We start from the raw sequence: 26,177 nt of genomic DNA, 5'->3' as shown, positions 1-26,177 counted from the left end.
AATGTGCGGCCATTAAATAACAAGTGGATATGGGAGATCCCTGAATTTATCCAGTTATCCAACGATATCTCAGGTAAAAAGGTAAGTAAATATCGTAAGTGCAAATTTTTAAGTGAAGTGAGGGCCAAGGGGGGAAGCCTGTTGGCGTAATTTTTCCATATTTTCAGAGAGGTCGCGACAGTGGGGGACACGCAGTTATAGGTATTTGGAGAAGAATGTGAACCAACCCCTAGCAATGAAATAAGCGGTCGACCTACCATTGCCTGTTCAATATGTATCCACCTCTTTGAGGGGAGGCGTGCACACCAATACTTCAGTTGGTCTAGTGAGACTGCCCAATAATACTTTTGGACATCTGGCATTCCCATACCACCCTGTCTCCAGTGTCGAAATAATGTATGCATCCTCACTCTAGGCTTTTTGTGCGCCCATATGAAATTATTAAGTATTCTTTGGAGACTCCTCAAAAAGGAACTAGGAAGAGGGATTATCAGTGCACGTAGCATGTACAAAATAATCGGCAAAACCATCATTTTAATGATTGCTATTTTCCCCGCCCAGGAAGTACAAACTCCGCTATAGGTAGATAGCAGTTGGGGAATACTGGTTAAGAGAGGAGCAAAATTATGTTTGAATAGGAGATTCGTTGAGTTAGTGAGTTGTATACCCAGATACAAAATTTTTACTGAGTTCCATTGGAAAGGGAAGGAGTTACGGATTGTATTCCTAACTTGCTCCGATATTCCCACCTCTAACAAATGCGATTTACTAGCATTAATTTTGTAGTAAGCCACTTTCCCAAATGAGTCTAAGGTGTGTTGCACTACCGGTAGGGACATTAAAGGATTAGAGAGTGTGAGGATGACATCATCGGCATATAACCCTATCTTATGTTGAAGGGTGCCAATCGTAATACCTGTGATGGATGGGTTCTGCCTAATAGACATAGCTAGAGGTTCCATAACCATTGCAAAGATCAGGGGTGATAACGGGCACCCCTGACGGGTGCCATTGGAAATAGAAAATGATGCAGACATAAACCCAGAGGCCAATACTCTAGCTGACGGATTTGAATACAGTGCCATAATAGCGGATTTTATCCATCCATCAAATCCAAATTTGCTCAAAACAGCCTCCAGGTATGCCCAATGGACCCGGTCGAATGCCTTCTCCGCATCCAAAGCAAGAAGCACGGAAGGCACTCGACGGGTCTTCGCCCAATGAACCAGATTTATCAGCCTTCTGGTGCCGTCCGGTAATAAATCCCACCTGGTCTTCATGTATCAATTCAGGAAGTAATGTATCTAACCGACCAGCCAATATTTTAGCATAAATTTTAACATCAGTATTCAAAAGAGATATTGGGCGAAAGTTAGCAGGAGAATCAGGCGTTTTCCCAGGTTTCGGCAAAGTGACTACTGTGGCAGCAAGCATTTCCTGCGGAAAGGACCCCATCCCTGCAGCTTCAGTAAACACTTTAACTAAGTATGGAGCTAGAATCGTGTCATACCTTTTATAATACTGATTAGTAAACCCGTCTGGACCTGGGGCTTTGCCTGGCTTTAAACTTTTAATAGCTTGTGATACTTCAAGTATCGTAAAGGGGGATTGTAATTGAATACTGTCCTCTACAGACAGGGAAGGAAGGTTCAGACCACTCAGGAAGTTATTAATGTCCGAAACTGAAGGTTGGTAGGTGGTTTTATCTTCTTTAAGGTTATACAGATTATGATAGAAATTCCGGAATTGATCACTAATTTCTTGGGGGTGAGTAACTTTATTGCCATTTTTGTCCATCAAAAATGCTGTTCTCTGTTTAGCACTTTTCTTTTTGAGCATTTTAGCTAAGAGTGCTCCTGGTCTATTACCATGAAGATAAAATCCGAATTGTAATTTTTTAAATAAGGCCATATGTCCAGACATCAGCACCGCCTGCAGTTGGTCCCTAAGGACTTTGATTTTTTGCGAAGTGTCCGGAGTCACTTTAGATTTATTAAGGGATTCTAGATTATGTAACTGAGTGAGGATATCCTTAGTAGTTTTTTCCTTATCTTTTTTTAATCTGGAGGCAGCCTGAATCCCCATCCCCCGCATATATGCCTTATGGGCATTCCATAAAGTAAAGCAATTGGTTGAGGAAGGGGCATTAATTTCAAAGTATGTTTGGACATGTGTATCCATCAAATCTTTTGTGAGAGGATGTTCTAATACTAGATCATTCAGTCTCCATGAGGAGAAAGGGGGTGTTGGCAATTGATCTAAGACCTTTATAGATATGGGAGCATGATCTGACCATGATATGTCCCCAATAGTGGATGTGGAGATGCATCGGAGACCAGGTTTACTCACCAGAAACATATCTATGCGAGAGTATACTTTGTGTGGCGCAGAAAAGTATGTAAAATCACGCTCATTCCCATGTTGACAGCGCCACACATCATAAAGCTCTTCTAAGTGTACTGTGTGTTGTAGATTGGAGTGGGGTCTATGGGCATTTGAAGAATCAATTGAGGGATGCATGACTTCATTAAAATCCCCTCCTATAATCAACAACCCCTTCCTCACCTTATTTACCTTTCGGAGGATCTTATGAAAGGCCTTAAGCTGATGTGAATTAGGGAGATAGATGTTAACCAACGTAAAAGTAATATTGTTTATGTCGCATATGAGTATCACAAATCTACCTTGTGGGTCTAACATGACCTGATGCATATGAAAGGCAACCGAATCCTTTATCGCGATCAATACACCCTTGGATTTACTGGAATGAGATGCTTGAAATATGTGGGGAAATCTAAAATGCGTACATTTCGGTGGATGAAGGGAGGAGAAGTGGGTCTCCTGGGCAAAGAGAACATCACTGTGAAGCGCCAAGGCTTCCTTCCACAGCTGTCTCCTTTTAAAAGGGCTATTGAGCCCCTTTACATTTAAAGAGGATATATTAATCGGCATGAGGCAGCATAAAAGAACATACTATGTCTGACTGGGTAAGGAGCATGAATTCGAAACAAAGATATAGGATCTTGTGGACCATGAAATGTACAGAACCATATTACTAAATACAGAAATATTAACATAAGAACAGTGCAAAAAAGAAAAACATGGCGCCTACACTGCGCCGTACAGACCTCCGTGGGGGAGAGAGAATAAAGGTAACCACAACAAATCGCATTATTACATGACCGTACTACCAGCAGAAAAATCAGGTGGCAGAGTGTCCCTGTGCCAATTCCCATTCCGGATGAAGACGTCTCGGTGGCTTATTAGCTGACTCCGTTCCCAAAGACTGGACGGGAATGTTCCACTTGCGTAGCAAATCAATCCCATCAGAAGGAGTAGGAATCACATGTGTGGAGCCATTCCTAGAGACCACTAACTTGACCGGGAAACCCCACTTATATCTCAGATTCTGCTCCCTAAGAGCCAAAGTGATCGGGTGGAATTGCTTTCTTAGCATCAAGGTGGAAGCTGACAGATCCGGGTATATTGAAATATGAGCATATGGGGATGGGAGTTTCCCCAACTTTCTGGATTCCTGAAGGATACGATCCTTGGCTTGGTAAAAGTGTACCCTCGAGAGAACATCTCTGGGAGCATTTTCCGGAGCAGCCCTAGATTTAGGAATTCTGTGTGATCTGTCCAAAGTTATATCCAGTGGAGCAAACATTGGAACCAAGGCTTTAAACATGGTCTGCAGAAAATTGGGTAATTCAGAGGGTGAGATTTCTTCAGGGATCCCTCTGATTTTTAGATTATTTCGCCTCGACCTATCTTCTTGATCCATGAGCTTGTCTTTTAGCCATTTCACCTCATCCTTAAGCTCAGCATGTGCGTCGATAAGATCATTGTGGGCCTTGGCATGGTCTCCCATGCTGCGTTCTAAATGGTCCGTGCGATATCCTAGGTCATCCACCGTCGCGTGTATTTGTGCCAGTACCCGATCCAGCACTCCAGAAATGGAAGTCTGCAATGTATGCATTAACCGCTTCATGACGGCAGTGGTCAGGGGAGCATCATCTGAAATCTCAGACAATCCGGACATATCAGAAGCCATGAGGTGAGTATCCTGTGATGGCAAGCTGTGAGGGAAGAGCGCCTTTTTTTTTTTTTAAACTCGGTTTATTGTAAAAGTACATACAAAAATCATCAGCAAATGGAGACACAATAATGACATTAACATTAATATTCCTGCATACCATGAATACACATTAGAAACAAGAGTTTGCAATTTACATTTATACATGAAGGCGAGTCACAGGAGACTCCAAATATTCACTGCACGCAGGCAGGTCAGTGTCACACTTATTTGTGATTCTGTAGACATACAGGTCGCAGTTATTTACCAGAACCAAACTCCATTCTCACACCTAGGGCATTAAATACCCGGTCAAATAGATCTCAGGTCCCTCCTACTTGAAGTGGTAAGGATTCTCTAAGGTCGCCCACGCTGAAGGATGCAAGAGGTGAGGAGCACCACTCTCCCCAGATTTTCAAGAATTTATATTGACATCCTCTATGTTTATATACTATATTTTCATATGGGAGAATAGCATTGGCCAGGCTTTTCCATTGTGATGTATCCGGAAAAGTGTCCCCCATCCATCTGATGGCTATCGCTTTTCTGGCTAAGAACAGGGCTTCTCGCAGGAAGATACCCTCATAGTGTGTCCGGGTTCTCTCTCCCAACAGCCCCAATAAGCATAGACCTGGTTCACATGGAATCGGGTTGGTCATAATTGAGGACAGTATTTGCGTCACTTCTTTCCAGAAATTGGCTATGACTGGGCATAACCACATCATGTGGTCAAAGCCAGCCTGATCTTGAGAGCATCTAGGACATCGTGTGTTATGTGCCCTTCCCATCCGATATAATCTGATGGGGGTAATATAACATCTGTGTATGATGTACAATTGCGTCAATTTATTGTTCGCTGCAGGCGAGACCAAGAGATGTGATCCCATGGCCTCCCCCCAGTCCTCACTAGATAATGTAGGAATAAGACCCCTCCATCCAACCTCAACCGACATCTCAGCGTGAGCGACCCTCTGCGATAGGAGGTAAGTATAAAGTGCAGATACCATCCCCCTTGGTCCCTGTGTTCTCAGAATACCAATGAGTGGAAGTGAAGAAATGGATCTCTGATCTTCCCTGAACTGGGATTGTAAAGCATGCCTAATCTGTACACAGCGGAATGCGTCTCTCTCAGGGACCCGGAATGTATCCTGTATCTCTCTGGCTGATATCATATGTCCCTCGTCATCTATCAGGTTTTGCACCTGCGTTATACCTACTTCAATCCAAAAATCAGAATCCTGCATCCCCCTAAAATGAGAAAGACCCTGATGAGACCAAAGTGGCAGCTCTGCAACTATGTCCTCCCATTCCAGAACTTTCTTAACATGTGACCAAACCTGTCTGGCTAGTTTAATTATTGGCAAGGAATGCCTAGGGCTATATCCATGCGGCTCAAGTATGGGCCACAAAGAGGGGATCCTAAGAAAATGGGCCAAGTGGAGATCTGCATTAGGCATTGGTTCCTCAGCCACCCATGTTTTAATAAATCTTAATTGGCCTGCCAAGTAATACAAGAACACGTCAGGTAGAGCAGCCCCCGCCTGTTCCTTGGGGCGTTGGAGCGTGCTAAGTTTAAGCTTGGGGCGACTCTCCCCCCATACAAATGAGGAAAATAAGGAGCTTACCAGGTTGAAAAATCGTTTAGGGACCAGGGTGTCCGCGTGTTCTAGGAGGTATAACATTTTGGGCAGCACTATCATCTTAATTAAATTTATTCTTCCTGCCGTCGATATAGGGAGCGCCTTCCAGACAGCAAATTTATCTCTCAGATATGTCAACAGGGGATATATATTTAGATCATATGAAGCGCCACTATCCCTAACTATATGGACCCCTAAGTATTTAAAACAGGAAACCACCTGCAGGCCCTGGAAGTCCTTATCCCACCCACAGTTATCAGGTCTAAGGGGCATAAGAAATGACTTACTCCAATTGATATATAGGCCTGAGAACCGTCCAAACTCTTCCAGTATTGTCATTGCTCTTGGTAAGGAGGCGTTTGGATTAGCCATATACAAAATCATGTCATCGGCATAAAGACCAATCCGATCCTCCCGTGGTCCTATGCGGATACCCTGAAAAGCCGCATCTAGACGGATGCGGATAGCCAGGGGCTCAATGGCCACTGCAAACAGAAGAGGGGACAGGGGGCATCCCTGCCTCGTACCTCTATGGAGACAAAAGGAGGGAGACAAAATCCCATTGACCAACACCGATGCCTTCGGATCTTTGTATAGGATGTTAATCCATTTAAGGAATCTCTCGCCAAAACCAAATCTGCGAAGGACCTCAAACAAATAAGGCCACTCTACTGAATCAAAGGCCTTAGCCGCGTCCAACGAGGCCAATGCCCAGTCCTGCTGCTCCCACCACCCTATCTGGGTCACCACCTGAGCTCTGCGGATATTATCCGAGGTTGACTTGCCTGGGATAAAACCGGTTTGGTCCGGATGAATAATATCTGTGATAGCACCACTAAGTCTATTAGCTAAAAGTTTGGTTAGGATTTTATAATCCACATTGAGTAGGGATATCGGGCGGTACGACTCACATTCCTCTGAATTTTTTCCTGGTTTCAAAATGACAACTATAGTGGCATCTCTCATCGAGACTGGTAATTCCCCCTTCTGAAAGGCGTCCTCAAATACAGTTAATAACTGGGAATTTAGAGTATCTGCATATTTAATATACACCTCTAGAGGGAGACCATCCGGACCTGACACCTTCCCTTTTGTCATGGAGGATAAGCATTCTTCTATCTCCTGTACCGAGAAAGGGGCCTCTAACTTGATTCTATTCTCCTCTGACAACCCTGGGAAGTTTGCCCCATCTAAATAGGAGTTCAATTCCTCCATCGAATACTGTGCCTGCGAAGTGTAGAGTTCCCCATAAAAATCTGCAAATCTATTCAGTATGTCTAATGGTGTATTAGCTGTACCCTGGTTTGGTTGGGATATACGTAGAACTGGAGGGGACATGGTATTCTGTTTCGCTATTTGTGCAAGCAGCTTACTCGACTGATTACCGTGCTCAAAAAAGGATTGTTTAGAGAAGAATATCCTTCTTGCTGCCTTTTCCTTGACTAGAAGCAAGTATTGTCTGCCTGCTGCCAGCCACGCTTCTCTGTTAACCTGGGATGGGTCCCGTACGAAAGTATCCTCTAAACCCCTGCATTGTTGTGCTAAATCCATTTCTTGTCTGGCTGAGGAACGTTTAACATAGGAAATAGAGGATCTCAAGCACCCTCTCAAATACGCTTTTAATGTATCCCACACCAGTGCACTATTTTGTTCTTGTGAATGCGCTTCTAAAAAGACATCTAGTTGGTCAGGTATTCTGTCACTTCCCGTAAACAACTGCAACCAAAATGGGTGTATCTTAAGAGCTCCCCTCCTTCCCTCTGCCCGTTGATGTAACTGTAAAAGAATCGGGCTATGATCCGACACCCCTCTGGGCAAGTGCTCTATAGAAGCCATGCTTGAGAAAATGGCGGGAGATCCCATCACGTAGTCAATGCGAGACAGAGCGTTAAACTGCGGAGTATGGCACGTGTATTCCCTTATTCCCGGGTGGCTCACTCTCCATAGATCCAACCATCCTATCTCCTCTATCATAGATGCTAGCGGAGTGGGGCTCGTGGGGTCCCGGGGGCCCGACCTAGCAGTAAAGCGATCCAACAGAGGGTCTATGGTGAGGTTCAGGTCCCCCATTAGTATAACTCGCGCCTCCTGATAAGTGGATGCGAATGTGATGGCCTCTCTGAGTATACTCATTGAGCCCTGTGGCGGGTTGTAGATACCAATTATGACATAAGGGACAGAGTTTACATTAGCATGAACCAGCACATATCTACCATCAGTATCTATTCTTGTATGTAACGCCTCCCAGCGTAAATTCCTATGTACTAGCAGTGATACTCCCCGTGATGCTGAGGATCTAGTAGCATGCCGCCCCCATTGAATCCAAGATTTACCCAGCATATGCACCTTATCTGCCGTAAGATGCGTTTCCTGAAGGCATATAATATGAGGCATGTGCCTCCGTAGTATAGAAAAGATCACATTTCTCTTACCCGGCGTTCCCATCCCCCTCACATTCCAGGACATAAATTTAAGCGTCGCCATATTCCACTCTATACCATATCTCTATGTGAGGGCACCATCCCCCCACAATCAGCAAGCAGTGATAATGGGACCCTGTTCCCATGTCATCATGTAGCAGGCATGCAAAACCGATTTGAACTTTAAACCAATAACTTTGAACAATTAAGCTCATCAGGAGCTGCTTAAGCCTACAAGGCATAAAAAATGCAAAGTGCATAAAAACGGGGGAAGTTTCCACTGCTTAGGTTAGTAACACAGAGGAATCAAGATAAGCAATAGTACCTTTTCAATGGCTTCACCCATTGTTAAGCTGTATTTCAGCCATATAAGATTCCATGTTTCCTTTCTTATAACTTAGATAAACGTGAGGGTAATTAATCCAGTCATTTAAACTATAACATTTTACTCCTATGCCGCCTCAATATATCTGCCCCTCTCCCCTTATCTTCTTCAAGGTTTAGTACATACATATACTCAGTACATCAAGAACACTTGTGTGTGCGAGATCAAACATCCACTGCATAGGGACCCCTCATAAAATGCATATTGCAAGCATGTAAACTCACTGTCCCCTTCATATAAAACGTGGTCTTCAAGTCAGCGTCGAGGAGACCGTCCATGTCTGGTGAGCCACTCATCTGCCGCCTCAGGGGTAGTGAAAAACACTGATCTCTCTCCATCCACAACTCTCAGTCGCGCAGGGTACGCCATAGAATATGGGATCTGACGCTCCCGAAGTCGTCTCTTGACGTGCATGTACGAGGCCCTCTGTCGTTGTAGCTCCGGGGAAAAATCAGGAAAAATGGACACCGTCGTGTTCTCCACTCTAATCACTCCTTTGCGCCTTGCCGCCTGCAGCACCAAATCTCGATCCTTGCAATTTAGCAATCTCGCCAGCAATGGTCTGGGATTTGCCCCGGGTGGTGGTGGTTTCGCTGGCACTGTGCGCCCTTTCAACTGCAAAGACCATTGAAAATACTGTATCCGGAAATAGGTCTTTCAGCCACTTCTCCACAAATTCATCTGGTCTAGGCCCCTCCGACCTTTCAGGGAGGCCTATTATCCTCAGATTATTTCTTCTCAGTCGATTCTCGAGATCATCTGCTTTTTGGCGCCACAACTCCACTTTCCCCGAAAGGTCTCTCAGCGTGCGCGGTACTGCTGCCGTCACATCTTCCAGGTCCGAAACCCTTGTCTCAACCTGAGTTACCCGGTCTCTCAGATTATGGAGGTCCTGCCGCATCAGACCGACATCCACCTTCACCTCCTCCACCTTCGTTGTTACCGAGGTACGTGTCTCCAGAATCGCCGCCAGGAGCGTTTCCGTCACCTGCTTCAGCGTTAACTCAGGGGGCACCGCTTCCCCTGCCTCGGCGAGTGCAGCAGGCCGTCTCTCCTGAACATGTGCCGACGAGGACTGCTCCCCCCGGGCGCCATCTTGTCCCGAGTTCCTGGCGAACTCTTTCAGTTTTTCCACCGCTCCCGATGTCTTGGAGGGTCCCATATTTTGTCGAGTGGGTTTCCTACCCTTCTTTCTCAACAGGTAAGGAATTTTGGCTGAAATACTTTCTCCACAGGATGAAATACAGGGTTCAGCACACGGAGCTAAGGTTCAGTGCGACCGCTCACATCCGTGCCTGGCCACGCCCCCGGAAGAGCGCCTTTTTAATAGCAGGGCCTTTACTGTTGGGCGAGGATGGGCCCGATCCAGTCGCTCCCCGTTTACCGGGGCCTGACACTTCTTCCATCCTGCCCTGTGTATCTCCCTCTGTAGACTGACCTGATGCAGCCGATAGCTGCTTGTGATGTTGCCGCGCGTCCGGCTCAGACAGGGAGTCGGCGCCATCTTGTGACCGGCTCGTCGCAGAGAAATAATCCGGGAGTTTTTTGGGCTCCACTTTGACCTGTCGTCTCCTGGTCATGTTCCACATCGATGTCGGCTGTATCAGGGATCTGTTCCGGTAAGTAAGACTTCCGTAGCAGGTCTTATGCCGCTGTGAGCCGCTGTAATGCTATTGCTGAAGCGGGAGAAAGTGCACTACACCGCCATTCCAGTCAGCGGCTCGAAAAGGGATTGTTTTTATCTTATTTTCACTGCCCAATTCTAATAAATTCTATGAAACACCTGTGGGGTCAAAATGCTCCCTATACACCTATATAATTTCCTCAATGGGTGTAGTTTCCAAAATGGGGTCACTTGTGTGGGGTTTCCATTGTTTTGGTCCCTCAGGGGCTTTGCAAATGTGACATGGCCTCCGCAAAACATTCCTGCAAAATTTGAGCTCCAAAAGCCAGATGGCGCTCTTTCCTTTCTAAGCCCTGCCGTTTGTCCAAACTGCCGTTTATGACCACATGTGGGGTATTGTTTTACTCGGGAGAAATTGCTTTACAAATTATGTGGTGGTTTTTCTCCATTAGTCCTTGTGGAAATGAGAAAAAATTAGCTAAGAATAAATTTACTTTGAAAAAAATGTAGATTTTCATTTTTACAGCCTACTTTCAATAATTTCTGCAACATTTTAGATTTATTACTCAATATACCAATAAATAATTTCCTTGAGCAGTGTAGTTTCCCAAATGGGGTCACGTTTGGGGGGATTTCCACTGTTCCTTTCTAAGCCCTGCCGTTTGTCCAAACTGCCGTTTATGACCACATGTGGGGTATTGTTTTACTCGGGAGAAATTGCTTTACAAATTATGTGGTGGTTTTTCTCCATTAGTCCTTGTGGAAATGAGAAAAAATTAGCTAAGAATAAATTTACTTTGAAAAAAATGTAGATTTTCATTTTTACAGCCTACTTTCAATAATTTCTGCAACATTTTAGATTTATTACTCAATATACCAATAAATAATTTCCTTGAGCAGTGTAGTTTCCCAAATGGGGTCACGTTTGGGGGGATTTCCACTGTTCTGGCACCGCAGAAGCACTTTAAACCCGACATGGTGCCTAAAATATATTCTAATAAAAAGAAGGCCCCAAAATCCACTAGGTGCTCATTTGCTTCGGAGGCCTGTGCTTTAGTACATTACCACACTAGCGCCACATGTTGGATATTTCCTAAATCTGCAGAATCTTGGCAATAAATATTGAGTTGCATTTCTCTGGTAAACCTTTCTGTGTTACAATTTTTTTTAAATAAAAAATGCATTTCTACAAAAAAATGAAATTTGTAAATTTCACCTCTACTTTGCTTAATTCCTGTGAAATGTCTAAAGGGTTAAGAAACTTTCTAAATGCAGTTTTGAATACTTTGAGGGGTGAAGTTTTAAAATGGCTTATTGGGGGTTTCTAATATATAAGGCCCTCAAAGCCACTTCACAACTGAACTGGCCCCTGTAAAAATGGCCTTTTGAAATTTTCTTGAAAATGTGAGAAATCGCTGCTAAAGTTTAAAGCCTTTTAACGTCCTAGAAAAATAAAAGGATGTTCAAAAAACGATGGCAATCTAAATTACACACATTGGGGATGTTAATTAGCAACAATTTTCTGTGGTGTAACTGACTGTCTTACAAGTGTCGCTGCAGAATTTACATTGTCCATTAACGTTGGACACTATCTGCATTTGTCTAGGAGTTCCAAATTAATGTAAAGCAATATATGTTCACACAAAGATAATTAAAATATTTTTGACACAAGCAAATACATTTAAATTTAGAAAAATGCTAATTGACTAAATTTTTTTGATAAACTTTGATGATTTTTACAATTAAATACTGAATGTATCGGGCAAATTCTACCAGTAACAAAGTCCAATGTGACCCGAGAAAACAATCTCAGAATGGCTTGGATAGGTAAAAGCATTCCGAAGTTATTACCACATAAAGTGACACATGTCAGATTTGAAAAATGAGGCTCGGTCAGGAAGGTCAAAAGTGGCCAGAGAGGGAAGGGGTTAAGAGCTTACGTTATTTTGGATGTACTTGCAAGCAAAACAATTAATCTACAAAATTGTTTTGGATCTCCTAGAATAAAAGAAAAACTGCAAAACAATCAAGAATGCTACCGAATACACATTTCTTCATAAATGAGTAAAATAAATGGAATTAAATGAAATTAGCATTTCCAATATTCATCAATGTAAAAAACAAAAATGACAGTAATCTACAATATGTGACCATTTCAAGAGACAGAATGGAAGTAACACTTCGGACTGTAGGACTTGTACTAGTCAGAACAAATATAAATTACCTAGCTCCAACACGTCTGTAGGACAACACTGGCTGCACGTCTCACTAAGTGTAGTCAGCTTCCGCTCAAGCATGATGATCTGCCTTTTCTGGGCATAAAGGTGGACATAAAAGTTGCATGGATTTACCAAGTGGCTTAAGTATACAAGCTCCTGATGGACTACAAAAAACAAAAAAACAGTTCTTATGTTAATGCAATGCAAGTGATTCCTAAATATATGAAAAAAATTACAGAGGAGGAAAGGGAAAATGTAATAAGAGGGACTGACTTTTCTTTTGACAAAATGGAGCACAGGCACCCATTTTCTTCTGGCTCTTCTTGAAGCGCTTTGGCTTACAATCATTGAATTCTGTAAATGGAACTTCAAAATAAAATGGATATTAAAATCATGCAGTATTGAAACATTCAACAGAACCGTATTCATTACACATTTAAATCTTACACTGTAGTAAAGACAAAAGCTTGATGGCCAATGCAAACTAAGGCCTTATGTACACGAGCGTGGCGCATCTCGGACATGAAAAACGGCAGTTTTTCACGTCCGAAGTGCATCCGTGCTCAGCGCTGCTGGACGCGATGTCTTGCATCCCAGAATTTGGACTTCGATACCGATACTTCGTTTAGTATTGCGATTTCGATACCAAAACGATACTTTGCCAACCGTAATAATAAAAATAAAAAGTTCTTTCGTTTTCTGATGTGAGGCGTGAATAATTTTGGATGTGCCTCACATTGATTGTAATTAACCCCATCATGTTTCTCAGTCATAATGTGTTAATTTGTGAGGAACAAGATGGGGTTAATTACTATTAATGTGAGGCACATGGAGGTTAAATTCATCACACCTTGTGCTCCACAATAAGTGAAAGAAAGCAGTTTTTATTTAATTTTTTACAGCGTACACATCAGAAATGATGCCAAAAAATTGTTGTGCAGGTTATTACGGCCGCGCCAATACCGAATATGTATATTTTATGTATTGAGACTTATTTTAATGTTTATTGCAAAAAAGGTGTATGTGTAATTTAATATAACTTTGTTTTTACTTTATTTTTAAACTTTAATCTACTGCCATATATCTATATTACAGGACATTAGCCTGTGTACGGATAGTATACAGTCAGTTGTTAGGACATACCTAGGTATGCCCTAACAACAGGAAATATGGCAAGACAGCCCTGGGGTCCATCAATGTACAATGGGCTGTCTGCCCATATATGGTATGCCCCTCAATCACGTCACAGGGATTCCTGTGATGCGATCCAGGAGCATCCCCCCCTTCCCACTTCCTCTTGAATAGCGATCGCGGCTTCATAGGGGTTAAACCACCATCGACGTCCCGCTACATGATAGCGGGTGGCGATGGTTGCTATGGCAACCGGTGGCCTAACAATGGTCTCCAGCTATGCCACCTATGGAAGCCTAGTGGGTCCAGACACATTCATTATTAAAAAAAAATTAAATAAAACTATACGTATCGCCGCGTCCATAACGGCCTGTACTACAAAAGTATTTAGTTATTCATCCCGCGCGGTGTAAGCCATAAAAAGAAAATAATAAACCATACCATTGAATAAAAAATGATCAAAAGATAGCTTGTACCCAAAAATGGTACTGATCACCCATCGGCGGCCCGCAAATGCAATGATGGGTCTCCGATGGGGTGTCATGGCAGCCGGGGGCTTAATGAAAGCCCCCAGGTCTGACCTGGAATATGCCTATTAGGACACACCAGAGGCACGTCCTAATAGATTGCCTGTCAGTTTTACACTGACAGGCAATAATGCTCTGGTATACTAAGTATACCAAAGCATTATAGCAGCGATCTGAAGATCGCACAGTAACGTCCCCTAGTGGGACTAATAAAATAAGTCATAAATATGAAATAAAAGATTAATAATAAAAATTACAGTAAAAAAAAACAAACATTTTTTTCCATAAAAAGTGATTTTATTTAGTAAAAGTGTAAAAAAATAAATAAAAGTACACATATATGGTATCGCCGCTACCGTAATGACTCAATAAAGTTAATATGCAATTTAAACCGCAAGGTGAATACCGTAAAAAAAAAACGCAAAAAACTATGGCGAAATTGCAATTTTTTTCCATCGCCCCCCAAAAAAGTCATAATAAAAATGAAATCATTAAGTCCCATGTTCCCCAAAACAGTACCAATCCAAACTACGTCTCGTCCCGCAGAAAACAAGCCCAAAAAATTACTACATTGATGGAAAAATAAAAAAGTTACGGCTCTTGGAAAGCAACGATGCAAAAACAAATAATTTTAGTTCAAAAGTGTTTTTAATTGTGCAAAAGTCGTAAAACATAAAAAAAACCTCTACATATGTGGTATCGCCGTAATCGTACCGCCCCAGAGAATAAAGGTAACATGTTATTTACGCCGCACAGTGAACGGCGTCAATTTAAAAACGCATAGAACAATGGCGGAATTTCAGTTTTTTTTATAATCCCCCCAAAAAAAGTTAATACAAAAATTTTATGTACCCAAAAATGGTGCTATTAAAAAGTACAACTAATCCCGCAAAAAACAAGTCCTCATACAGCTATGTAGACGAAAATATAAAAAAGTTATAGCTCTTTGAATGCAACTATAGAAAAACGAATAAAATAGCTTGGTCATTAGGGCTTAAAATGGGCTGGTCACTAAGGGGTTAAAAAATAGAATAAAACTGATCAAAAAGCCGCATGCACCCCATTAAAACTACAAGGAAATAATCGTCAAAGGGTCTAGTTTCCAAAATGGGGTCACTTTTTAGGGGTTTCCCCTGGACAGGTACCTCAGAAGCTCTGCAAATGCAGCAAAATCTACATGAAAAAATAGCGCTCCTGCCTTTCTGAGCTCTGCCGTTTGTCCAACCAGCAGTTTATGTTCACATATTGGGTATTGCCGTAAATCAGGAGAAATTGCTTTACATATGTTTCGGTGCTTTTTCTCCTATATTCCTTGTAAAAAATAAAAATGTGGACCTTTTATTGGAAAATATCGATTTTCAATTGCAGTGCCTAATTCCACAAAATGCAGAACACCTGTGGGGTCGAAATGCTCACTATACCCTTCAACAATTTAATTGAGGTGTGTAGATTGCCAAATAGGGTCACTTTTGGAGGGTTTCCACTGTTTTCGCACCTTAGGACCTCTTCAAACCGGACATTTTGCATAATAAAAAAGGAGGCCTCATAACCCTCTAGGTGCTCCTTTGTTTCTGAAGCCTGTGTTTCAGTCCATTACCGCACTAGGGCCACATGTGGCATATTTCTAAGAATCTGGGCAATAAACATTGAGTTGCGTTTCTCTGGTAAAACCTTCTTTTTATTCCATTTTTTTTCTGTAAAACAGGATTTTCTGACAATTTTTTTTGTACATTTCACCTCTACTTTTCTGTGAATTGCCTAAAGGGTTAAGAAACATTCTAAATGTGGTTTTGAATACTTTGAGGGATCTAGTTTTTAAAATGGGGTGTTTTATGAGGGTTTCTAATATAGAAGACGCTCAAAGCCACTTCAGAACTGAACGGATACCTAAAAAAGGGAGGCTTTTGACATTTTCAAAATATGAGAAATTGCTGCTTATGCTCTAAGCCTTGTAACATCCTAGTAAAATAAAAGAATGTCTAAAAAATGATGCTAACATATAGTAGACATATGGGAAATGTGCACTAGTAACTATTTTGGGTGGTATTTACATTCAAATTCAGAAAAATTTTATTTTTTTTCCACATCTTCTATAAATTTTGCTGTTTTTCACAAATAAACACTGAATATATCAACCAAATTTTACCACTAACATAAAGCCCAATGTCCCACGAGAAAACAATCTCAGAATTGCTTGGCTAGGTATAAGCATTCCAGCGTTATTACCACATAAATTGAAACATGTCAGATTTGAAAAATGGGCTCTGAAAATTCAGTGCCAAAACACTGTGTGAAGTAACCCTTAGGGCTTATTCACAGAAACGTTGAATACGTCCGTTTCACAGCTGTTAAAATAGCGGCAGTCACACGGACGCATGAATTTCGATGGGGTCATTCACATGGCCGTTGTTTCAACGGACCGTGTGAAGGGTCCTTGGAAAAGTAGAACGTTTCCTATTTTTTTCCGTATTCACGGATCCCTCCATAGACTCAAGTCTATGGGGATCCGTAAAAACAGGACTCGAACAGGTGCAATTCGGATGTCTGAGTTTCCCCACGTTCGTGTGAACAAGCCCTTAGTTATTGAGACACTGCCTGAAAGAGATATAATACATATGTTTCTCGGTGTGTAAATTTTATGCTGATGGTGGCCAACCCCTTTAAAGGAACAGTGTCATCACAAATAATTTTTTTATATGTTAAAGATGTTAGTGCCTTAATATAAACGTTTATTTACATTTGTGTGTTTGTGTTTTACTGTTTCTTATTTTCACACTTTTTCTTCCCTATGGGGGCTGCCATTTTTTGTTCCATTTCTGTGTGTGTCGATTAACGACACACACAGACATGGAATACGGCAGCCACAGTCCCATAGGGACTGCGAACGGCTCCCGTCCCATTGACTGCCGTGTACGGCGTCTGTGTGGGAACTGCGCATGCGCCGCTCCCACACAGTCCTATTCGAAATTGGCGCCGTCCGGCGCCATTTTCCTGTGGACCGGAAGTCGCGGCCGGACAGTAATATTACTACTTCCGGTCGCGGCTTCCGGATTTGTGCACTTGGACCAGCGGCAGCAAACGGAGCGGACGGGCCGGAGGGAGCCGCGGCGGCAGGAGCAGGTAAGAGATTTCAATGTATGTTCGTGTTTGTGTGTGTTTACTACTGCATGTAAACCTACTACACTGTGGGTTACCTCAAAAAATGGCGACACACAGTGTAGGAGGTTAAACCTTTCAAACCCCTCGTTTATCCCGGCACTAGCCAGGATAAAGGAGGGGGGGATGCTGAGAGCTCACTAGAGCGATAGCTTTTAACCCAATGTTGCAATGCTGCAATTTTGGGAACTAGCTCCAAACAGCTCCATCTAGTGACCAAAAATGGGTAGTATTATAAATTTGAAAAAATTTATAATATTTCCTGACTCGCGAAAAAAATAAAAAAAATTTGAACAATGTTTAATCACCCACACACTAAATGTTTAAATTTTAAAAAAAAACCATGTTTTTGGGGCGACACCATGCCTTTAAGGCCTAAAATAGGCTGGTCACTAAAATGTAAAACTTTATTGAACTTTTATTTTACATGTGTAATCCAATGCATTATTTCCTCTGTGTAAAATGGACAGATACCTATTAGGACCCACCTAAGGCAATTCCTAATAGGTACTTGCTGATGTCAGCCTGTTGCTTGTAGGACAGTGTAGGGAGGCAATAGTGGCAAGACATTTCTTTCATATGAATCAAATACACGAGTTGAGAAGGCAAGTACTTGAGCACGCAGTAGTCAGGGATAATGATGAGGAAAATCTTAAATTGCTGTAGTTGTTACAACTTGGTGTTTTGACCCCTTCAGGATTGAGCCTGTTTTGGCCTTGAGGACACAGATGATTTTTTAGTTAGCATTTTGACCCCAAAGGTTTTTTGTAGAATTTAGTGGAATTAGGCAGTGAAAATTAATATCAACATTTTTGTCCACTAAAATGTTGCATTTTTTAATTTTCACAAGGGATAAAAGAGAAAAAGCACCCCAACATTTGTAACGCAATCTCTCCCGAGTATGGCAATACCCAATATGTGGTCATAAATGTTTTTTTATTAGAAATTAATTAACCCTTTCAGGACTGATCATTTTTTGCTTTTTCATTTTAGTTTCACGCCCCGCGTTCCAAGAGCCATGACTTTATTATTTTTCCATCAATAGAGCGGTGTGAGGGCTTATTTTTTGTGGGAGGAGTTGTAGTTTCTATTGACACCATATAAAGTACCATAAAATGTACTGGCAAACTGAAAAAATATATATATTTGCGGGTTGAAATTGAAAAAAAACTGATTCCTCCGTTGTTTTTGGGGTTTTGTTTTTACGTCTTTCACCGTGCAGTAAAAACGACAACTTTAGTTTTATTCTGCATCTCAATACGATTACTGTGATACCAAATTTATATAGGTTTTTTTATATTTTACTACTAATACAAAGAAAAGACTAAAAAATTATTGTTTTGTATCATCACATTCTGAGGGCTTATTTTTGGCGGGACTTCATCACATATTTTTTTTTTTTTAGAGCGAAGGGACCGAAAAACTGTGATTTTGTAGTTTTAAATTCTTTATTTCTTACGGCGTTCACTGTGCGCAATACATTACGTTTTACTTTAATCTGCGGGTCCATACGTTTTCGCCGATACCATAATGTATATAGTTTTACGTTTTGCAGCGTTTGCACAATAAAATGACAATTCTATAAAATAATTTATTTTCTGAGACACGCTATTCTGAGCCGTAACTTTTTTATTTTTTTAGTCAAAAAAGCTGTGGGAGGTCTTGTTTTTTGCGGGACGGGTTGTAGTTTTTATTGGTACTATTTTGGGGTAAATGCGACTTCTTGATCACTTTTTATTCTACATCTTGGGAGGGGTGGGGACCAAAAAATAGCAATGCTGACAGTTTTTAGTTTATTTTGTTTGCGGCGTTCACCGTGCGGGTAAAATGACAGTTTCATAGTTTGGGTCGTTACGAATGCGGTGATACCAAACTTTTTTTTTTTTAACGTTTTCATTTTTTTCCTATAATAAATGACTTATTATTGGAAACAAAAAAACACCTTATTTTTACACTTTTATAAACTTTTTACACTTTTTTTTACCTACAGCTCTGATCGCTGCTAGAATACATTACCCCACTTAGTAGTGTAATGTATTCCAACGGTCAGTGTGACGTCACAGTCACTGACAGTAAGTCTACGAGGACCAGCCTCCGGATGCCATCACAAGCATCAGCAACCCAAACAATTGCATGGGGGCTGCCGATGTGCTACAAACCCCCTAAATGTGGCGATCGCCGCATTTAAGGTGTTAATTGCTGAAATTAGACGCTGATCGGCAACACTGGAGTGTCAGCTGACCTCCCGGTTCCCGATGCACACCTTGTCGCCGACAGTGTGCAAAGGGAACGACACAGTGACTTCCAGTCACTCTGACAAGAGCCGATCAGGACCAGCTAGAGGTTGGTCCTGATGGGCTTCCGTCCATGGCAGACACGGAGGCCATTGTTTGGCTTCCGTTTTCCATGCTATCGGCAAACCACACGATTTCAGACCGGGGTCTGCCCATATGCTAGAAATCCCTAAAATGCGGCGATCGCAACTGATCGCCGCATTTAAGGGATTAATTAGCCAAAATCAGTTTGCAAAGGACCGCTGGCCGGTAAGAGTGGAGTGCCAGCTGTCGGCGAAAGCGGACCTCCCGATTCCCGCTGCACACTGTAGCCGTGCGGATAGGGGTTAAATAAACATTAAAGACATTGGTACCGAATGGTAAAAATGAAGCTTGTAGTTTAAAAGGTATTTCTTATATCATATGCAATCGATTTTGTATGAACACGCCACCTATTACATCACGTTCAAATTGAAGTAAATATGTAAATAAGTGACTAAATATTGCTACATATGGTTGTCTTTAACCCCTTAACGACCTGGCCTATTTTGGCCTTAATGACCAAGCATTCTTTTTTATTTTTCTCATATTCACATTCCAAGAGTTCTAACTTTTTTTATTTTTCCATCAACATAAGTGCATGAGGGCTTGTTTTTGCTGGACGAGATGTGTTTTTCAATGGCATATTTTTGGTGCATATATTATATTGATTAGCTCTTAACTTTTTTGTGGGAAGGCAATTGAAAAACAACGCTATTCCTGCATTGTTTTTCGAGTTTTAAATTTACACCGTTCACTATGCGGTATAAATACCATGTTACCTTTATTCTACGGGTCGGTACGATTACGACGATACCAGATGTGTATAGGTTTTTTATGTTTTACTACGTTTGCACAGTAAGAAACCTTTTAACCCCTTAAGGACGCAGCCTAGTTTTGGCCTTAAGGCTCAGAGCCCATTTTTCAAATCTGACATATTTCACTTTATGTGGTAATAACGTCGGAATGCTTAAACCTATCCAAGCGATTCTGAGATTGTTTTCTCGTGACACATTGGGCTTCATGTTCGTGGTAAAATTTGGTCGATATATTCAGTGTTTATTGGTGAAAAATTTCAAAATTTAGAGAAAATTTGGAAAAAATAGCATTTTTCAGAATTTAAATGCATCTGCTTGTAAAACAGATGGTTATACCACCAAAAATAGTTACTAGTTCACATTTCCCATATGTCTACTTTAGATTGGCATCGTTTTTTGAACATTCTTTTATTTTTCTTGGACGTTACAAGGCTTGGAACATAAACAGCAATTTCTCATATTCTGAGAAAATTTCAAAAGCCTTTTTTTAAAGGTACTTCTTCAGTTCTGAAGAGGCTTTGAGGCGCCTATGTATTAGAAACCCTGATAAAACACCCCATTTTAAAAACTAGACCCCTCAAAGTATTCAAAACAGCATTTAGAAAGTTTTTTAACCCTTCAGGCATTTCACAAGAATTAAAGCAAAGTGGAGGTGAAATTTGCAAATTTCATTTTTCTTGCTGAATTTCAATTTTATTCAATTTTTTTTCTGTAGCACAGAAGGTTTTACCAGAGAAACACAACTAAATATGTATTGTCCAGATTCTGCAGTGTTTAGAAATGTCCCACATGTGGCTCTAGTGCGCTCATGGACTAAAACACAAGCCCTAGAAGCAAAGAAGCACCTAGTGCATTCTGAGGCCTCTTTTTTATTAGAATATATTTTAGGCAGCATGCCAGGTTTGAAGAGGTGTTGAGGTGCCAAAACAGTAGGAATCCCCCAATAGTGACTCCATTTTGGAAACTACACCCCTGAAGGAATTCATTTATGGTTGTTGTTACCATTTTGACCGCACAGTTTTTTCACAGCACCTATTTGAATTGGGCTGTGAAATTAATGTCATTTTTTCCAATAAGATGTCATTTATGATCAAAATTTCTTATTTTCACAGGGAACAAAATACCCCATTTTGTTGCCCAATTTGTCCTTAGTTTGGCAATACCCCATTTGTGGTGATAAACTGCCGTTTGGGCCCATGGGAGGGCTCAGAATGAAAGGAGCGCTATGTGTTTGTTGGAATCCAGATTTTGTTGGATTGGTTTTCGGGTGCCATGTTGCATTTACAGAGCCCCAGAGGTATCAAAGCAATGGAAACCCACCAGAAGTGACCCCATTTTGGAAACTACACCCCTCAAGGAATTCATTTATGGGTAATGTGACCATTTTGACACCATAGTTTCTTCACAGAACTTATTTGAATTGGGCTGGGAATTAAAACAAAATTAATTTTTTCCAATAATATGTAGTTTTGGCAGAAAATTTCTTATTTTCACAAGAAATAAAATACCCCATTCTGTTGCGCAATTTGTCCTGAGTGCAGCAATACCCCATTTGTGGTGATAAACTGCCGTTTGGGCCCATGGGAGGGCTCAGAACGAAAGGACCACCATTTGGCCTACTGGGGATTTTCTGGTGCAAAGTCATGTGTGAAGAAGCCCCTGAGGTACCAGTACAGTTGAAACCCGCAAGAAGTGACCCCGTTTTAAAAACTACACCCTTAAGGCATTCATCTAGAGGTGTAGTGAGCATTTTGACCGGAGACATACACCCCATAAACTGTAATGTGGGTTCTCCCTGGTATGGCAATATCCTCAATGTGGCTGTTATCAGCTGCTTGGGCACACAGCAGGGCTCAGAAGGGAAAGATGAGGGGGGATAAGCTGTGCGGAGTGCATCAGGGTAAGTAGAATTGGGGTAAATAAATCAAGGGATGTATGATAAATTTTAAAACACTTTCATACAGAGCTCTGGTTTTTCGGGACACAGGTTACATTGATATATTGTGTCCTCCCTTATCCCCCTCTTATAGCAGACTTTGCACCTCTTTTGACTTTTTCCCTTCTTGCCAGTTTGGGGAACTTCTCGCCAGTTTGGGGAACTTCTCCTGGAAAGTGTTGCCCTGGTACGATGTGTGTGTGGCACCGCTTCCCTAAGTACTGGGTGCCCCCCCTTCCTCGTCACTAAAGATTAGGTTCTTGATAACCACCTCTTGAAATTCCAGGAAAGTTCCCCTCTGGCCTGTACATCGACATAGCACGTACACATTGTACAATGCCATCTGTATGATGTGCGCGGCCAGCTTCTTATACCACACCGCATGGCGCTATAGGGCTTCAGGACTTGATCTGACAAGTCCACCCCTCCCATGTACCTATTGTAGTCCAGGATGCTGTCTGGTTTAGGGGTCTCTGTACTGGTACCTCGTACAGGTACAAGGGTACTGGTGTGACATCTCTCTTGTCCTTATACTTGACACACAATATGTTGCTGCTAGATTGTGCCCTGCGCTCACCCCTTCTTGTTTGCCCTGCAGAGTCTTAGGGAGGCGTCTCAGATTTTTTCTAGCAGTGCCGCATGCCGCAGGACTTCTGGAAGCGAGGCAGTTGAAGAGTGGGGTGCTCGTATAAATATTATCCAGGTAGAGGTGGTAACCCTGGTCCAGCAGTGGGTGCACCAAATCCCACACAATTTTTGCATTAATTCCCAGTAAGGGGGGGGCATTCTGGGGGCTGAATACTGGTGTCCTTCCCTTCATACATCCTAAATTTGTAGGTATACCCTGATGCACTCTCGCACAGCTTATACATCTTCACGCCATACTTTGCCCTCCTACCCGGCAGGTACTGGTGGAATTGAACCCTCCCTTTAAAATCCACCAAGGACTCATCAATAGAAATACACTTCTTTGGGGTGTATGCTTGGGTAAACCGAGCACTGAAACGGTCTAATAGGGGTCTCCGTTTATACAAACGGTCAAAACTGGGGGTCATCTCGGGGTGGGCACGGCTCATTATCAGTATAATGTAAGAAGCAAAGTATTGCCTAATTTATTTATTTTTCTAGGTTCCAGTTCAGTTCTGAAGTTGCTTTGAGGGGCCCATATATTAGAAACCCCTATCAAACACCCCATTTTAGAAACTAGACCCCTCAAAGTATTCACAACAGCATTTAGAAAGTTTATGAACCCTTTAGGTGTTTCACAGGAATTTAGAGCAAAGTAGAGGTGAAATTTACATTTTTTTTTTGTCAGAAAATCCTCTTTATACCATTTTTTTTATAACACAAAAGGATTTATCAGAGAAACGCAACTCAATACGTATTACCCAGATTCTGCAGTTTTGAGAAATATCCCACATGTGGCTCTAGTGCGGTAATGGACTGAAGCACCGGCCTCCGAAGCAAAGGAGCGCCTAGTGGATTTTGAGGCCTCCTTTTTATTAGGCACCATGTCCGGTTTGAAGAGGTCTTGTGGTGCCAAAACATTGGAAACCCCCCAAAAGTGACCCCATTTTGAAAACTAGACCCCTTGAGGAATCCATTGTACTTTTAATGGGGTGCATGTGACTTTTTGATCCGTTTTTATTCTATTTTTAGGTGGCGTGGTGACTAAAAAACAGCAATTCTACTATTGTTTTTTTATTGTATTTTTTTTTCAGCGTTCACCGTGCGCTATAAATTACATATTCACTTTATTCTGCGAGGCGATACGATTACGGCGATACCAGATGTTTATAGTTTTTTTTTATGTCTTATGGCGTTTGCACAATAAAATACGTTTAGTAAAAAAATCATTCACTTTTTGTGTTACCTTATTCTAAGCGCCAGAACGTTTTTATTTTTCCATCAGGAAAGCCGTGCGAGGACTTATTTTTTGCGTAACGAACTGTAGTTTCCATCAGTATCATTTTTCGGTACATGCGACTTTTTGATCTCTTTTTATTCAATTTTTTGGGAGGTGAAGTGACCAAACAATTGTGATTGTGGTTCGGTTTATTATTATTTTCTTTTACCGCGTTCACCGCGCGGGATAAATAACTAAATAATTTTACGGACGCGGCGATACCAATTATGTATAGTTTATTTGTTTATTTATCTATTTTTATTAATAATAAAGGACTGATAAGGGAAAAGGGGGGATTTTTACTTTTATTACTTTTAAAACTTTTATTTTCTTATTTTTACACATCTTTTTTTAACTTTTTTTTAACTTTATTACTTTGTCCCACTAGGGGACTTGAGGGCAGGAGGCCCTGATCGCTATTCTAATACACTGCACTACATGCGTAGTGCAGTGTATTAGAACTGTTAGCTACTCACTGAAGGCAAGCATAGTGGGTCCTGACTTCGTCAGGACCCACTAGGCTTCAGTCGATGGCAGAGCCGGACGCCATTGTTTGGTGTCCGGTTGCCATAGCCACCATCGCCAGCCGCTATCGCGTAGCAGGCTGGCGATTGTAGCTTAACCCCTAAAAAGCCGTGATCACTATTGAACGGCTTTTAAGGGGTTAATCAGCGGGGACACCGTGATCGGTCCCCGCTGTAGGAGCTGCAGCAGCTGCTGTACGAGACAGCAGCTGCCACAGCTCCTGCATGTGTCGGGAGGACGGCCGAAATGGCCGTTACTCCCGCGACGTAATAGTCCGCCGCTGAGCGCTAACGATACAGTTAGCGCGACGGATTATTACGTCGCTGAGCGCGAAGGGGTTAAACAAAAATAATACATTTTTGCATAACCGCATTCCAAGAGCTGTAACTTTATTATTTTTCCGTTGATCTTGCCATAGGAGGGCTTGTTTTTTGCGTAACAAGGTGTAGTTTTTATCATTACTACTTTGGGGTGCATGGGACTTATTGATTAACTTTTATTATATTTTTTTGCTGGGCGAATGCAGAATAATAAAAAGTGATTTTGGCGTTTTTTTTGTATGGCGTTCACTATACAGTTGAAAGTGTTAACTTTATGCGTTGTGTCGTTACGATCGCAGCGATACCATATATATGTACTTTTCATGTTTTTTTACACTTATTAAATAAAACCATGGCAACACGTTGGCGGCCGATCACATTCTGTCAATAGATTTAAATGCCGCAGTCGCTATTGACCGCGGCATTTAATGGGTTAAATGGCTGAGATTATAGGTTTCTTCAATCTCAGCCATTGCAGCTGGAGCCTGGCTGTCAGTCACAGCCGGGCTCACGCGGGGATCTTGCGGGCACAGCTTCTGTGACCGCACGATCTCCATCACGTACATGGGAATGCGTGAATAGACTGCATTCCCCGACGTGCATGTACATGAAAATGCGGGAAGGAGATAATTGAATACACTATTTAAGACTCCTGGTCACTCCCCACAATTATGATGAGGAAGACGGAGCTTCCCGAAACGTTGTGTTGTGAGGTGTAACGTGAACAGATTTCAATGGGAGGCTAGAGGTGGAGACCGCTTGAATAAAGTGGATGCCGCTTTTTTCCCCTAAAGCTAAAAGCCCACCTGAGACGCAAGTGCCTCCCATTGTAATCAATGCGGGTTGATTTGGCCCGTTTCTTGGCGTGGATTCCAATACTAAACCAGGTGAGGAAAGTAATGTAGTTAATGTTTTTGTTTATATGTAAAGAAAAAAAAAAGTACCAGGTTTAGTGAATTTAACTTTTTATTTTATTATTGAATACATCCACCCGACAGGGAATTATTATTCTTAAAATCTTACCTTTAGTTAAATGTTCTTTCTCAGTATAGTCAAGGGTAGTCTTATTTTGAGATTCAAGCAAACCTGAAGTAACATGAACGGAAAGAAGTACTATATCATTTTAGAAATGACAACAATCCTATATTATACAAGGATAAATCCCTAGAAATAAAATATCCTA

General features: G+C 41.7%; 1 protein-coding gene across 7 annotated transcripts in view; it reads right to left on the bottom strand.

The window, feature by feature from the left end:
- The window catches only part of RNF17 (ring finger protein 17), a 318,008-nt gene that overhangs the window by 162,029 nt on the left and 129,802 nt on the right, over positions 1-26,177 (bottom strand). For 6 of the 7 annotated variants that reach the window (XM_075851603.1, XM_075851605.1, XM_075851606.1 and 3 more), the window contains 3 exons: positions 26,018-26,080; positions 12,637-12,729; positions 12,369-12,527 (listed from right to left, as the gene is read on the bottom strand). In XM_075851603.1, the coding sequence (XP_075707718.1) occupies positions 12,369-12,527; positions 12,637-12,729; positions 26,018-26,080 (315 nt within the window). The remainder of the gene's footprint in view (positions 1-12,368; positions 12,528-12,636; positions 12,730-26,017; positions 26,081-26,177) is intronic. The other variant, XM_075851604.1, reaches the window with a different exon arrangement.

The sequence above is a fragment of the Rhinoderma darwinii genome, chromosome 2, assembly GCF_050947455.1.
Source record: "Rhinoderma darwinii isolate aRhiDar2 chromosome 2, aRhiDar2.hap1, whole genome shotgun sequence".
Lineage (NCBI taxonomy): Eukaryota > Metazoa > Chordata > Amphibia > Anura > Rhinodermatidae > Rhinoderma > Rhinoderma darwinii.
Note: the sequence above shows the minus strand (reverse complement) of the source record. Positions and strands in the feature narration are given on the sequence as shown.